The sequence below is a fragment of the Canis aureus genome, chromosome 34 (assembly GCF_053574225.1).
Source record: "Canis aureus isolate CA01 chromosome 34, VMU_Caureus_v.1.0, whole genome shotgun sequence".
NCBI lineage: Eukaryota > Metazoa > Chordata > Mammalia > Carnivora > Canidae > Canis > Canis aureus.
Genome location: NC_135644.1, coordinates 17,704,170 through 17,718,923, shown reverse-complemented (window position 1 = coordinate 17,718,923; position 14,754 = coordinate 17,704,170). Strand labels below are relative to the sequence as shown.

The following is a 14,754-nucleotide window of genomic DNA, read 5'->3' as shown; positions in this document are numbered from 1 at the left end:
CGCCATCCCCGGCTCCGCCATCCCCGGCTTCCCGGCTCGCCCGCTCCGCCGCCCCGCTCTCCGGCCCCCCATCCCCGGCTCCGCCATCCCCGGCTCCCCCATCCCCGGCTCCCCGGCTCGCCCGCTCCGCCGCCCCGCTCTCCGGCCCCCCATCCCCGGCTCCGCCATCCCCGGCTCCCCCATCCCCGGCTCCCCGGCTCGCCCGCTCCGCCGCCCCGCTCTCCGGCCCCCCATCCCCGGCTCCGCCATCCCCGGCTCCCCCACCCCCGCCCCCCCATCCGCCACCCGCCGCCCCGGCGATCCGGGAGATAAAAGTTTGCAGCGTGCGGCTCGTCTGCAGTGCGAGTCACATCCGCCGCGCCGCCGCCTGCAGCAGCAGCAGCAGCGCTCAGAGAACGAACAAATAAATTAAAGAGAAAAAAAAAAAAAACTGTTGGAGCCGGTAGGCCCGAGGCCGGGCGCCAGCCTCCCGGCGAGCACGCAGCGAGCCCCCCCGGCCCCGGGCCCGCCGCACTGACCGATCACCTCCTGCAGCTCGTACGCGTCCCTGCAGATGGGCCAGCCGGCCGCCTGCGCCGCGGGGCCGGGGGCCGGGGCCGGGGCCGGGGCGGGCGCCGCGGGGGCCGCGGGGAACGCGGGGGCCGCCGCCGTCGCCGGGGCCGCGTGCTGGGGCGGCTGGACGTGCACGGGCGAGCCGCCGGGCTCCGCCATGATGCTCCGGGCGGCGGGAGGACGCGCGGCCGGCGGACGACCTTCCACTCGAAACTTCCCCGGCCTGGCCGCCGCCTCCCGCCGGCGCACGCCCTCCCCGCCGCGCCGCCGCCGCCGCCGGAGCCCCGAGGGGAGGGAGCAGGGAGGCCGGGCCGCGCGGAGGGCGGAGGCAGCGCGGGGGGGGGGGGGGCGCCGCGGCCCCGAGCCTCGCGCGCGCCGCTGCCGCCTCCGCGGGAACCGCCGCCTCCCCCCGCCCCCCGCCCCGCGCCCGGCGCCGGCGAGCCAGGCGGGCTCGGTCCGCTCGGCCCGGCCTCCCGCGGCGCCCGGGTCCCCGGGGCGGGCTCGCGCGACGCCCGCTGAGCCGTCCCGCAGGCCGGGACCCCGCCGCGCGTCACCTGCCGGCATCCCCTTCGCACCTTCGCCTCCGAGGTTCAAGCCCCCGCCCCCCCCCCCCCCGAGTGCAGCGTGATTCCTCGGGTCCCGGCGGTCCGCAGGCTCCTTCGGGACGTGGTCCAAGGGCCGGTGCGTGGGACCCGAGCAAATGGAAGGGGTCGCGCGCCCTGTGGCCGACTGTGGCCTCCGCCGCAGGCCGCACTGGCCCCCGGCGACCGCGGCAGGCGTCTCTCTTGCAGCGCACACTGCGCCCTAAACGAGCTGCCGAAAACTTTTGATTCATTCATTGCTGCTTTCTTTCCCCAACTCCCCCCCCCGCCCCCCGAAATTACCTCATCTTTACCGCTGCTGTGGTTGAACCTTAGGTCTTCCTAATTACAGGTGTCGTGTTGCACACTGATGTTCCCTGGGTTCCCTCCGTAGCGATGACCTGATGACCTAGACGACACCACCCTCGTCTGAAGCAGAAACGGTGCAGGGAACCAAGGGTCCGCTGGGTCATTTTGCCCAAATTTTCTTGTGTGATTTTCATGACAACGGCTGAAGAAATGCATTAGAGTAATGAGCATTATTAAAAAAAAAAAAAAAAGGCTCTAAGAAGTGGGTGATATGCTATATGTTGGCAAATTGAACTCCAATTTAAAAAAGGGGGAGGCGGATCCCCGGGTGGCCCAGCGGTTTAGCGCCACCTGCAGCCCGGGGCGTGACCCTGGAGACCCGAGATCAAGTCCCACATCAGGCTCCCTGCATGGAGCCTGCTTCTCCCTCTGCCTGTGCCTCTGCCTCTCTATCACGAATAAATAAATAAAATCTTAAGAAAAAAAAAAAAAAGCTCTAAGAAAGACTGTAATGCTTTGTCTTCTGCGTTTAAACACAAAAATCTCAATATTTTTTTGGAAGACAAGAGGAAAGTCAGAAATTCATTAGGAGAAATGTTATATGTCTAATCAAACAGGGATCTAAACTAAACCGAGTGTGCTTAATCTCATAGCATTACGGAACAGATGGGGTTCAGCAACTACGGTGCTCTGGTCTATAAGCAGAAATTTATGCTGAACTAAGAAAGTATACATCTTTTATGCATGGGTGTTCAAAAACTGCATATTGATTTTAATCAAGAAATACAACTTGATGAACAAATAAATTCTAGGCCTCTGATGTGTTCAGTGGGGAGGAATAGGGAAGAGGGGAACTCTCTTTTTCAAGGGCTGCTCCCCATCCCAAAGAACTTTTAAGGGAAAAGAAAAATGATTACAGGAATATGACCCCCATTTCCTCATGTGAATTTATATTTTGAATTTCAAATCATGAACTGAGACCGTGAAGGCCAGGAAAGTTCTTGGAACTTAATTGGAAAATATGATGTTGTCAGCACCAATAGCACGGATTTGAATCAAACACAGATCACTTAGTTTCCTACAAAGAACAACTGTTCCATAGTCACATACCAGATATCTGTACCCAGCCCACCACTTTCCAAATGGCTACCAGAATGACGCCTGGCAAACGGTGATGACTCAGTGCAGACCCATCACTACTACCTGTAAGTCTGTTTAAAGAAGAATGTTTACTATTGGTGGCCTTCGGAATCCTTTTTATATCTAAAGAAAAGAACATGAATTATATTTTTTAATTATAAGCACTAGATTAGAATTTTAAGTTAATGTTTTCATAAACACTTGAATAAAGTGGTACTTAAAACTTAGAAATATGTTTGGGGGGGAGGGAGGGACACCTGGGTGGCTCAGTGGTTGAGCATCTGCCTTTGGTTCAGGTTGTGATCCCAGGATCCTGGGATCAAGACCCACAACGGGCTCTCCACAGGGAGCCCGCTTCTCCCTCTGCCTATGTCTCTGCCTCTCTCTGTGTGTCTCTCATGAATAAATAAAATCTTTTAAAAAATTTTAAAAAATACACTGGGGCACCTGGGTAGCTCAGTCAGTTAAGGGTCTGCCTTAGGCTCAGATCAGGATCCTGCGGGGCATGGGATGGAGCCCAGCATCAGACTCCCTGTTCAGTGGAGTGTCTGCTTCTCCCTCTGCCCTTCCCCCAACACCTGCTTGTGTGCTTGCTCTCTCTCTCTGTCTCTCTCTCTCTCTCTCGCTCTCTCAAATAAATAAGTAAAATCTTAAAAAAAAAAATTAGAAATGTGTATTTAAAAAATTTTTAACTGACAGGCAATTTTCCCTGAAAGCCCATTACTGAATTTAAACTGAAAGATGGCAGGGGAGGAAGCCTTTAAAATATAAACAAGGTTTACTTCAATACATAAAGAATACATCCAGTTAGAGATTTAAAACAGAAAAAATGAGAGTCTCAATTTTGTTAAGCTTTTACAACTGCCTCATTATATGTCATGGTTTCTCTAGTTCAGCACTTCTGATATTTTTTGCCAAATAATTCTCTGTGTTGTAGAGGTCTGTTTTCCTGACCTCTACTCACTAGATGCCAGTAGCAGCCCCACTCTCAGTCATGACTATCAAAAATATCTCCAGACATTGCCACATGTCCTCTGAAGAGCAAACCGCTGCCTTAGATAAACTATTTATACAAAACTGTCATCTTATAAACAGAGTCTTGCAGTAGTTATTTGCTTTACAAAGAGCTTATATAGGGTTCAGTTAGTTATTCACAAATCCTGAAGGGATCAGAATCTGCCACCCCAAAATATGCCACTTTGGCATAAGAGCTATTTTGAGCTGAAGGCAATTAAGAAACAACAGACACAGGAAAAGCTCTCTGCTCTCCCCTATCTGCCTAAAAGCAGGGCATAAATTTCCCTTTTGTAAATGGAATTTCCATTCATAAAGGAAATTTCCATTTGTAAAGGTGCCCCCTCTCCCATACCAGAAAGAGGAGAATGACTCTTATCAGGAAATGGCACTGAAATGAGTCTGCATGAACAATCTGTATCTATCAGTAGTTTACCTTCCCATGATTTACCCCTGCTAGAAGCCAACCCCCTTATTCCCTTGTCTAACCACTACTCCACAATTTATCACCCTTTGTTAAAATGGTATATAAGCCCCCGATTCCACCTGCCTCTTTGAGTTATTCATCACTGAGTACTCCCACATAGATGGTCATTGCCATCTGCCAACAAACTTTGTTCTCTCCTTTGTTGACCTGTCTTTTGTCAGTTCAATTCTCAGGCCTCCGGTTACTAAATTTGGGAGGTTAGAGGGAGTTTTTTCCTCCTCTACAACTCTTTGAACATCTAAGAGAAGAATGTGTGGTGGAGGGCAGCCCAGGTGGCTCAGCAGTCTGGTGCCTGCCTTCGGCCCGGGGCCTGATCCTGGAGTCCTGGAATCGAGTCCCACATCGGGCTCCGTGCACAGAGCCTGCTTCTCCCTCTGCCTGTGTCTCTGCCTCTCTCTCTCTCTCTCTCTTTCTCTCTCTCTCTGTGTCTCTCATGAATAAATACAATCTTAAAAAAAAAAGATGTGTGGTGGAGTGGTTAGCATAATGGCTGACACATAGTAAATGTTCAATAAAATGAAAACCCTCATCAATGTCATCATTATGATCGTTATCTGCCAAGATTCATAACAAAATATACAGAAGAAAGATACATAATAATGGCAAAGTGTACTGAATGTAAGCTCCCCAAGGGCAAAAATTTTTGTTCCTCTGGTTCACTGCTGTTTCCCAGTGCCTGGAATAACATCTAGCACGGAATATACTCAGTAAATATTTGTTGAATGAATATAACACTTTTTAAATGTATAAAAACATGCTTTTAAACATCAGAATGAGTCAGCTATGTCAAGGGTGGATTACATGGGAGGAAACTGGAGGCGGAGAGACCTATTTGAAAGCCACTGCTAGAGTCAAGTTAGAGAATTGTGCATGTGAATAAAACTCATGATATTGAAGATAATGATGAGGGGGTAGGTTTAAGAATTATTTAAGGAGCAGAGAAATTGAACTTGATGACAGATGAGAGTCCTTTGAAGATCAAATTGCCCCAATGCGTTAAAAAAGTAGATGTACACAAGCACAATTTATAAAATGTTTTAAAAATCCATCTTTTGAAGGAACGGGAGGCTCTTGATTGACAGATGGTCTTTCTCCCATGGCTAACCTGTAATCTACTGCAAACTCACTGCCATCGCGTGGTGGGAAAAGGCCAGATGTTCTTGGGTGTGAAGAAAATCTATCATCATATCTTCCATCTCCAACTCTCTCATACTGACTCTTTTAGTAAATGTGTTTGAGGGTAAAATTGTGAAGGAGCTGGATTTTCTTTTAAGCAATTGCTTCCAAAGACAAGGATCCAATATTTTTGAGGGAGGGTGATGGCAAGGCATAGTGAAAAAAGGGATGGGTTTAAGTCAGTAATAGCTGGACTGAAATAGTTGCTCTGCACTTATTAGCTGGTAGCTTAAACTCTCTGAGCCTGTTTTCTTAAAATAAGGACAATCGCCCCAGGATGACTGGGATGCTGGAAGGACGACATGAGCTGGTATGTGCAAACAGCTGAACCACCCCACACACTAGTGCCTCCAAAATTTTGGACTAGGAGGGACTCAGGGGTGGTGGCCTCAGGGGAAGGTATGTATTGTAGGTTGAATTGTGTCCCCTAAAAAGATATATTGAAGTCCTAAACCCCAATACTTGTGAATATGACCTTATTTGGAAATAGGGTCTTGGCAAATGTAATCAAGTTAAGATTAGGTCATACTGAATTAGGTTGGGCCCTATTCCAATGACTGATACCCTTCTAAGGAAAGGAAATTTGGACCCAGAGACACAGACACACACAGGGAGAATGCCAGGTGACCAAGGAGGCAAAGATTGCAGTGATAAGCCTATAAACCAAAGAATGCCAAAGGCTGACAACAGCAACCAGAAGCTAAGGGAGAGGAATGAAACAGATTCTCCCTTAGAATCTCCAGTAGGAACCAACCCTGCCAATACCTTGATTTTGGATTTCTAGACTTCAGACTGTGAGCAAATACAATTCTGTTATTTTAAGCCACTCAGTTTGTGGTACTTTGTTACAGGAGCCCTAGGGAACTAATATAGCAGGATTACAGGATTTGTTCTTTAGCCAACTGCATTTTATTCGGACCAACTTTAGCAAAGAGCACTAATGGAAATTAGCCACTCCTTTGGAGCCACCACATTACCAAAACCCTGGCTTTTACAACTTGTTTTTAATATTATTTTTTAAAAAAACCCTGCAGAATAAATATCTGAATGAATTCTTGGCAGAGATGTCAAATGTCCATCTGAAAAATGCATTCAAGAATATATGAACCTTTCCAGCTTTAAAAACCCACTTAGCATACTTAATGATAGAGATGTCATGTGCTTTCCACCAGCACAGCTGATGCTATCTGTCGTCTAAAGTCCAGAACTGGTGTGATTCTATTTTATTAGGCTTAACACAATTCAGTGTTAAGGTGTCATTAGTGCTTATTTCCCCACCAGAAATGGAAAAAAAAAAAAAAAAGGCTTAAATCTATTTTAAGTTGAATTATTGCAAAGACACTGCTTCTTAAATTTATCACATGTGATTAAGGAATTAAACTTATATGAATTAGAACTTGCAGACATGTGTTTTCATTTATTTCTCAACCAGCTCTTGAAATTGACTTTCTATTGCATTTGTTATTACAGGCAAAATTTCTGTGGTGACAGTTAATGCCTCTTCATTAATCCTCAGAGGTTTCTGACCCTGATAGAAAGGTCTCTGGTTCTGATAGAAAGAGGTCTTACTGGAAGCCCTAATCTCTGTACCAATAGGGGAAGACCTCCATATTTGGCAAGGTTTGCCCATTTTCTAAAACATCCAAAGGCACTATGGTAAATCTGTGTGGCACACATATTTCTTTCATGATGTAATCTATCTAAGACCTGATACTCCTGTCCCACGTAGAATGACATTAAAATGTAATTAAAAGCAATTTGTTTCTTTAGTGCTAACTCCATTGAAGAATCTCAAATAGGAATCCCATTCATTATACAAAAACAGTACTTTCCTGAAAATACTTTGTTCATCCCTCTCACCTTCAGATTTTTCCAAACACCAAAGATATCTCAATGCCTCTCTCTATTAAAAAATCTCCTCCCTTGGGGATCCCTGGGTGGCTCAACGGTTTGGTGCCTGCCTTCGGCCCAGGGTGTGATCCTGGAATCCCAGGATCGAGTCCCACATCGGGCTCCCTGCATGGAACCTGCTTCTCCCTCTGCCTGTGTCTCTGCCTCTGTGTGTGTGTGTGTGTGTGTGTGATGAATAAATAAATAAAATCTTTAAAAAATAATAAAATAAAATAAAATAAAATAAAATAAAATAAAATAAAATATCTCCTCCCACCAAAAGTGTTCACCCTAAACACATAAAACACCTAAACCCTAAACACGTTTCCATCTCTGCCTCTCTGGCTTCCCTGACAAACTCAAATCTTTTTTTTTTTTAAACTCAAATCTTTATCAGGAACAGTATCTTGGGTTACATGCATTCTGAGACACAGGAGGACCAGGAGCTGGCCTGGCTTGTAGGGAGGGCTATGTAATAAAAAACTTGTAATTTAACCTATTAATATTCTTTCATTCAGAAAATACATTTCTAGGGACTATAATTTGCATGGCACTTTGCCAAATGCTGTAAGAAAATAAAAGACTGAACTACCTCCACCCTTAAGAATGGTATGACCCATAATACCCCACTTTATCCAGTGTCCAATCTTCCAGGGACCCAGCCACCTCCTAAAGTTACCAAAACATGTGAACAGCTAGAGATAGTAGAGATGTCATATGATGGGTCAGTTCGCTGCTTGAAATAAATAACTTCCTTTGTTATTGACCGGCAAAATCTAAACAACAACAACAAAGCAAAACCATGCCCTTCTGGGTGGTAAAGTCAAGGATCTCAAGAGAAATAGCAGGAAATGGCAAGAAAACTAAAGTGAATTTCAGACAAAAAAGAGCAGAAGGAGAGGTGGATATTAGAGGTAGGCAGAGATACTTTGAGAGGTAGATGCCTTTGAAATCAAGCAGAAGAGGACAGCAGAAATGGCCTTGAAGAAGGAAAAGAATTAGGATGGAAGGAAGTTCAGTATCGGGGCCAGACCTGCATCAAAGGAGACGCAGGCCAGGTGCAAGCGCATATGCCTACACAGTGTGAGCAGTGGGACCATGTCACGCTGAACAGCGCTGGCCCAGCACGGCATGTTGTCATGCCAGAAAGCTAGCCCAATGTTGCCAGATCTTCCGGTTGTTTCAAGAGAAGCCAACAAATCTGATTTCATGTGAAATTTTTCAGTTTTTAAATATTGGCCCAACGTTATACAATGCTGCACGGAATCTGATACCATATATATAGTGTGTTAAAACAAGAAAACACTAAGCAGAGTCTTTGAATAAGGACCTACTTAGTGAAACAGGGATCAGAATGATAAAGTCCAAATTGAAGGTAGTCATTATCTGGAGAGGATAGGCAGGGGAAAGACACACAAAGGGCTTCTATGGCATCTGTAATGTTTTATCACTTTAATAAAAATCTGTAATAAATACAGTAAAGTGGTAAGATTTGTTAGACTGGATGACAAGTCCATGAATTTTTATTGTATTAGTATCCCTACTGTGCTGTATCTTTGAAATACTTCACAATTATGAAACAGTGATACGTGCATGCCAAACATTTCTAGTCTGAATCAGACCAATGAAGCACCATTTTACAGCCTTTGCATAGCGTATTTCAAAAAAAAAAAAAAAAACAGACATAGAACCCATGCTCGGATTAGGCCAGGGAGGAAAGCACAGGTGATCCAGGTGTTTTTCAGGCTGGGTGGGCATCAGAATCACCTGAGCATCTTGTTAAAACTCTTCAGGCCTGGGTGTCACCTATGTTCTACTAAGCCATACCCGGCCAGTAGTAACTGGGCATCGAGAGGATTCTAATTGTCAGTCCAAATTGCAAATAACTGTGAAGGCCCTGAGACTATCACTATGATACAGGAAAGCCACAATAGCTTAAAGCACCAGATCCAGGCGGTTCCCGGCAAGGGGACAACCTTAAAAGACTCAATGGTCCCTGATGGCTTTCCTGAATTAGATGTAACAGACAACATTCAAAGCAAAATACCAATTAAAAACAGATGAGTCTTTTTGAAATAATAACTATTTTTGAAAATATTTTCATTGAAATGGTTAGAATAAAATACTATTCAGTGCATTATTTTAAAGAAACAAACTATGTATCTACCATGTGTGAGCTTTGGGCATAGGACTGTGGAATGATAGAAAGATGAATGAGGCATGACCTTGCTCTCAAAGTTTAACATCTAATGGGACAGACATGTAAACAAATAATATATCCCTCGGGGACAGGGAGATCAGTCACATGTACAAGACTGTAGTTTTGCCTCAAAAACTCCAAAACTAGACCATGAAGTTATTGGGCCACAGGGTCCTATTTTAACCATTCTCTCTGGTGGCCTGGGTTTGATGGAGAGCCCTGAAGCTAGGAGAGAACAGAATGGAGAAGAAGAGGCATTCAAGACAATTTTAAACTGCAGATGGTATTAATACATGAAAGGTTCAAAACTGATGAGTATTGAAAGAATGTTCTTGTCATAATCAGGCTTACCCACAAAAATTAAGCTTTTACATACACTTATTTTATTTTTTTAAGATGATTTATTTATTTGAGAACGAGCATGAGCAGAGGGGAGAGGCAGAAGGAGAGGGAGAGGGAGAAGCAGACTCCCCACTGAGCCGGGAACCTGACCTGAGGCTCAATTCCAGCACCCTGAGATTATGACCTGAGCTGAAGGCAGAGGCTTGGCCAACTGAACCACTCAGGTGCCCCTTTTACCTTGATTTAAAGAGATTTTTTTTTTTCTTTGATAGAAGACTTCTGTGTGACTGTTTCAGAAGCCCACATGTGAATCAATCACTGAGAAAATGAATGAAACTTCAACCCTCATAACAAAGATAACTTTGGATCATAATATATTGCTTTAGGGTAATTTTCAGTAATGTCTATAATTCCTTTCACAATAATATCAACGACTACAGTTTATGGAGACAGTGTACCAAGCATTTTACTTACATTCTATCAGTCGCCCTTCACCTACAACTTGATGATGTAGACCACATTTTATGCATTTTTATAGATGGAGAAGCTGAAGGTTATAATGGCTGAGTAATTTAAACTGAACCCTAATCCAGTTTATCTGTAGTAGAGCCAGGATTCAAATCTGCTCGGTGCAACTCCAAAGTCAGAAAGTTAAACTTTGTACTCTATCCCTCTATCCCTTGACAAGATATATTTGCTATTACTACATTAAAACTTTTAAACAAAATTTTATTAACTAAATTAAATTACAATTTAATTTTAAAGTGACTACTGATATGTGATGCAGTTTAATGACACTTAAAGCCAGAAGAGTAGATAGTCAAGAATGGAGTATTCCTTCTTATTTTTTTTTTTTTTTTAATTTTTATTTATTCATGATAGTCACAGAGAGAGAGAGAGAGAGGCAGAGACACAGGCAGAGGGAGAAGCAGGCTCCATGCACCGGGAGCCCGACGTGGGATTCGATCCCGGATCTCCAGGATCGCGCCCTGGGCCAAAGGCAGGCGCCAAACCGCTGCGCCACCCAGGGATCCCCCGAGTATTCCTTCTTAAAACAATAACTTTTGGCAATTTTGAGTTTAGAGACAGATATTCCATATGTGCCTCTATACCTCCATCCAAATATTATAAATATTACTTCTAAAACTACCTTTGTGCACCATAAATAATACTCTGTGAACAACGGCTATTGTTAATCTTTGTTTTTAAAATGCTGAAGTAACCATTAGTTTGAATAATCAATATAAATAATTTATTAGTTTGGTCTTCAAATGAAGTAAAAGCTGTATGACAGTGTTTCATGGTCCATTACCTAAATGGCACGGTTAATTCAGTCAAGTAGCAAATAATTTTCAAATCAATTGTTCCTCAAATACAAAGGATAGTCGTATATATAAGCAATTCAAGAGACTAGAAAAGGTCGAGTATTATTATAGAACTTTGAAACACTTTTCAGTAGATAACCCAATAATTCTTTTTCATTTTTATTAGTTTAAATCTTTAAAAATTTCATTAAAACATAAAAGAAAATTTTGAAAAAAGAATCACAATTTCTTGTGTTACTGTCGAGTCATTTAATCCACACATTATTTGGATATTGGGAATCATAGCAAGCTTATCATTTTGTCTCCTTGTGGCTGTGCTCTCAAACAGGTCAGTCCCTACCTTAACCAACTGTGTGCATAAAGAAAAGGCACTATTTTTTCCTCTTCCATGAAAATGTGTGGCCTATTTTGTATTTCATGTAGATATCATACTGATTTAATTCAGCAAGTGAAATACTCTCCATACTGAAAGAAAGAGCATATGGAAGTAACATCATAAAATAATAGGATATTATTTTATTGGCACAAATATTTTCTTAAAAGATAGCAAGAATATTTTTGTGAAGTGAAAAGCAGCAATCCCGTAACCCAAAGGCTCATATATCTGTTGACAGAATTAGAGCACTTGCTTTTTCCAATAAGCAATTAACATTGGGAATAATGGCTGATGACAAAATTACAAAAGAGCTTCATTTAAAAAAATTACTTTCCTTTTGAATATACATTACAAGTTATAAAAATTTAGAGATAGAAAGTATGCAGAGTGAACACTACTCCTTCCTACCCTCATCTTCCATCCATGTGGTTTTCTTTCCTAGAAGCAGTTACTATTACCTTGTCCTTGCATCCTTCAAGAGATACTCCGTGCATATGCAACTATATTAACATATTATTTTCTTTATAAATGGCAATACCTACTGATCCTTAGCCGCACCCAGTGTTTTACTTACCAAATGTTTTGGGAAAGGTGTCATGAGTCTTTTTTTTTTTTTTCAGACCTCTTTTTACTTTTTAACTAAGTTATAATTTGCGTTCATGAAGATGCAAGATTCAATTTGATGCATTTTGAGAACTGAATACAGGAGAATAATCACTTCCCAAAGCAAGATATAGAACATTTCATAAGTATTCCTCCTAAAAGCTAATTAACATTCCATTACATGGATGTGCCCTGATTGATTTAACCAGACTTTTATCAATGAACTCTTCCACTGTTACAAACACGACTGCAGTGAAAAATATGCACACATGCGATATTGCATGTGTCCAAGTGTACCTGTGGGAAAATTCCTAAAAGTAGGATTGCTGTACGAAGGGGTATGTGCATTTTTAATTTCAAAGGATACTGTGAACCTACCATAGGGGCTGTACCAATTTACACTCCTGCTAACAATGTATGAAGATTCCCTTTGCTGTATACTATGGTTACAGAACTGTCTGATTTGGGTCCATCTGGTAGGTGAAAAAAATGTATGATTTTAGTTTTTTTTCCTCTCATCTGGAGGGATGATGAGCATCTTTTTTCTATGTTTAAGAGCCAGGAAACAGCTTCACTCCAAAAGACAATGTGAGTGAAAGCAAAGATGCTGTAAAGCCTGGGCCATGCATCTGAGGTGATGAACAGTAACAGAGAAGACCTGACATTTACTCTGACCTTTCAAGAGAAGCTGGACAAAGTAATGTTTTTGTGAGGACAATAGAAACTTGATAAAACTTGATATTTTCAGTATGATCTGAAAAGACGATGCCAAATCTTAAATGGGAAACTCCAAGAAACCAAACATCTAAGAAAGTATGCTTGACCAAATCACAAATGAAGACAATGCTAATTTGTTTCTTCAACATAAATGGTATTGTCCATGCTGAATTAATCTTCAAGGTCAAACAGTCAGGCAAGCTTATTATGCAGAAAGTCTAAAACATTTGTGGGATTGTGTGCTGCACATATCATTGCTTGATCATCCATTTTATTCACATTTTGCTCTGAACAACTTTTGGCCGGTTTTTAACATCAGAGCAACTCTAATCAGAGCAACTTTCTAAAAGAAAAGAAAACTTGCCACTGAGGATATTCAAAAGGGCGTGATTCCAGTTCTAATGGCAATTTCAACAGAAAAGACTCAAAATACTTGGGGTAATACTTGAAACAACACTGCAGTTCCCCATGTGATTTATTTGAAGGGAACAATACTCCCTTAGATTTAGAAGTTCTTTTAAATTGGTTCCATTGCTGGTTCATTACATCATTTTTGCTATCTTAATCTATCAGTCAGAGACTTAAAATCCTGCAACTTCCCTCACTCCCTCCAGTAAAGTACCTCTGGAACACCAGAGCAACAGAAAGAACATTATTGTTGAATTCATTAGACTCTCGCTTATTTGTTGCAAAATATTAAGTCATTTCTTTTTGAGGGGCCTTAGTTTTCTTTTCTGTTAAGTTCAAAAAACAAATTTACTTGCCCAATTAACCAATAAAGTTCTCTTCCACCTCCTTTGAATGTAATTATTGATAGACTGAGAAATAGCCATTAAAAACAAAATTCTTGGGATCCCTGGGTGGCGCAGCGGTTTGGCGCCTGCCTTTGGCCCAGGGCGCGATCCTGGAGACCCGGGATCGAATCCCACGTCGGGCTCCCGGTGCATGGAGCCTGCTTCTCCCTCTGCCTGTGTCTCTGCCTCTCTCTCTCTCTCTCTGTGACTATCATGAATAAATAAATAAAATCTTTAAAAAAAAATAAAAATAAAAATAAAAATAAAAATAAAAACAAAATTCTTGGGCAGCCCGGGTAGCTCAGCGGTTTAGCGCCGCCTTTGGCCCAGGGCCTGATCCTGGAGACCCGGGATCGAGTCCCACGTCGGGCTCCCTGCGAGGAGCCTGCTTCTCCCTCTGCCTGTGTCTCTGCCTCTCTCTCTATGTCTCTCATGAATTAATAAATAAAATCTTTAAAATAAATAAATAAAATAAAAACAAAACTCTTGAGATTTCAAAAGCTGGTTATGAAAAATTTAGTTTTCAAATTAGGAAGCATTTCCTTTTACCAGCACCATGACTTAAGGAAAAATATGTATAAAGATTTATTGTCAGAGTTTATTCACAAAGAATGGAATACATTCTAGCTAGTTAGAAAGTAAGGTATTTATTGCAGGATATTAAAAGACTTTCAGATCTTGGTGAAGGAATAAAAGGACTGAGTCTGGGTTGAACTTTCAGAAAAAATTCCACAGTTACATTGTAGTATTGGGGCACTATACTGCATTGAATAGTATCCTCCCACAATTCATGTCTACCTGAAACCTGTCAATGTGACCTGACTTGGAAATGAGACCTTGCAGATACGGTCAAGTTAAGATGTTCTGGATTAGGGTTGGCCTTAATGGAATGGCTGGTGTCCTGAAAGAAGAGTAAACAGAAGAGACACAGACACATGAGAGGACATGTGAAACTAGAAGCAGAGAAGGGCAGGGATGCATCTGTAAGCCAAGGAATGCCAAGAATTGCCTGAAACAGTCAGAAACTAGAAGTAGGGAAAGGGTGCCCCTAGAGCCTTCAGAGGGAGCACGCATGGCCTGACTGACTTCAGATTCCTAACCTCTGTAAAAGAATAAATTTTTGTTTTAAGTCACCCCAGTTTTGTGGTTTTTTGTTCTGGCAGCCGTAGCAAACTAAGATAGGCACCAGGGTAGCTCCTGAATCTTCCATAGTCAGGGATCCTCTAGTTCCAGAACCACTCTTCCACT

General features: G+C 42.8%; 1 protein-coding gene across 5 annotated transcripts in view; it reads right to left on the bottom strand.

Moving 5' to 3' along the window:
• STK39 (serine/threonine kinase 39) overlaps positions 1-14,754 on the bottom strand; it is a 316,325-nt gene that overhangs the window by 289,369 nt on the left and 12,202 nt on the right. For 2 of the 5 annotated variants that reach the window (XM_077883573.1, XM_077883572.1), the window contains exon 1: positions 519-794. The exons of 1 other annotated variant lie outside the window; for it this stretch is intronic. In XM_077883573.1, the coding sequence (XP_077739699.1) occupies positions 519-711 (193 nt within the window). In that variant the 5' untranslated portion in view covers positions 712-794. Of the gene's footprint in view, positions 1-518; positions 795-1,436; positions 1,574-14,754 lie in introns of those variants that run through there. 2 more of the 5 variants (XM_077883578.1, XM_077883570.1) reach the window with 2 other exon arrangements.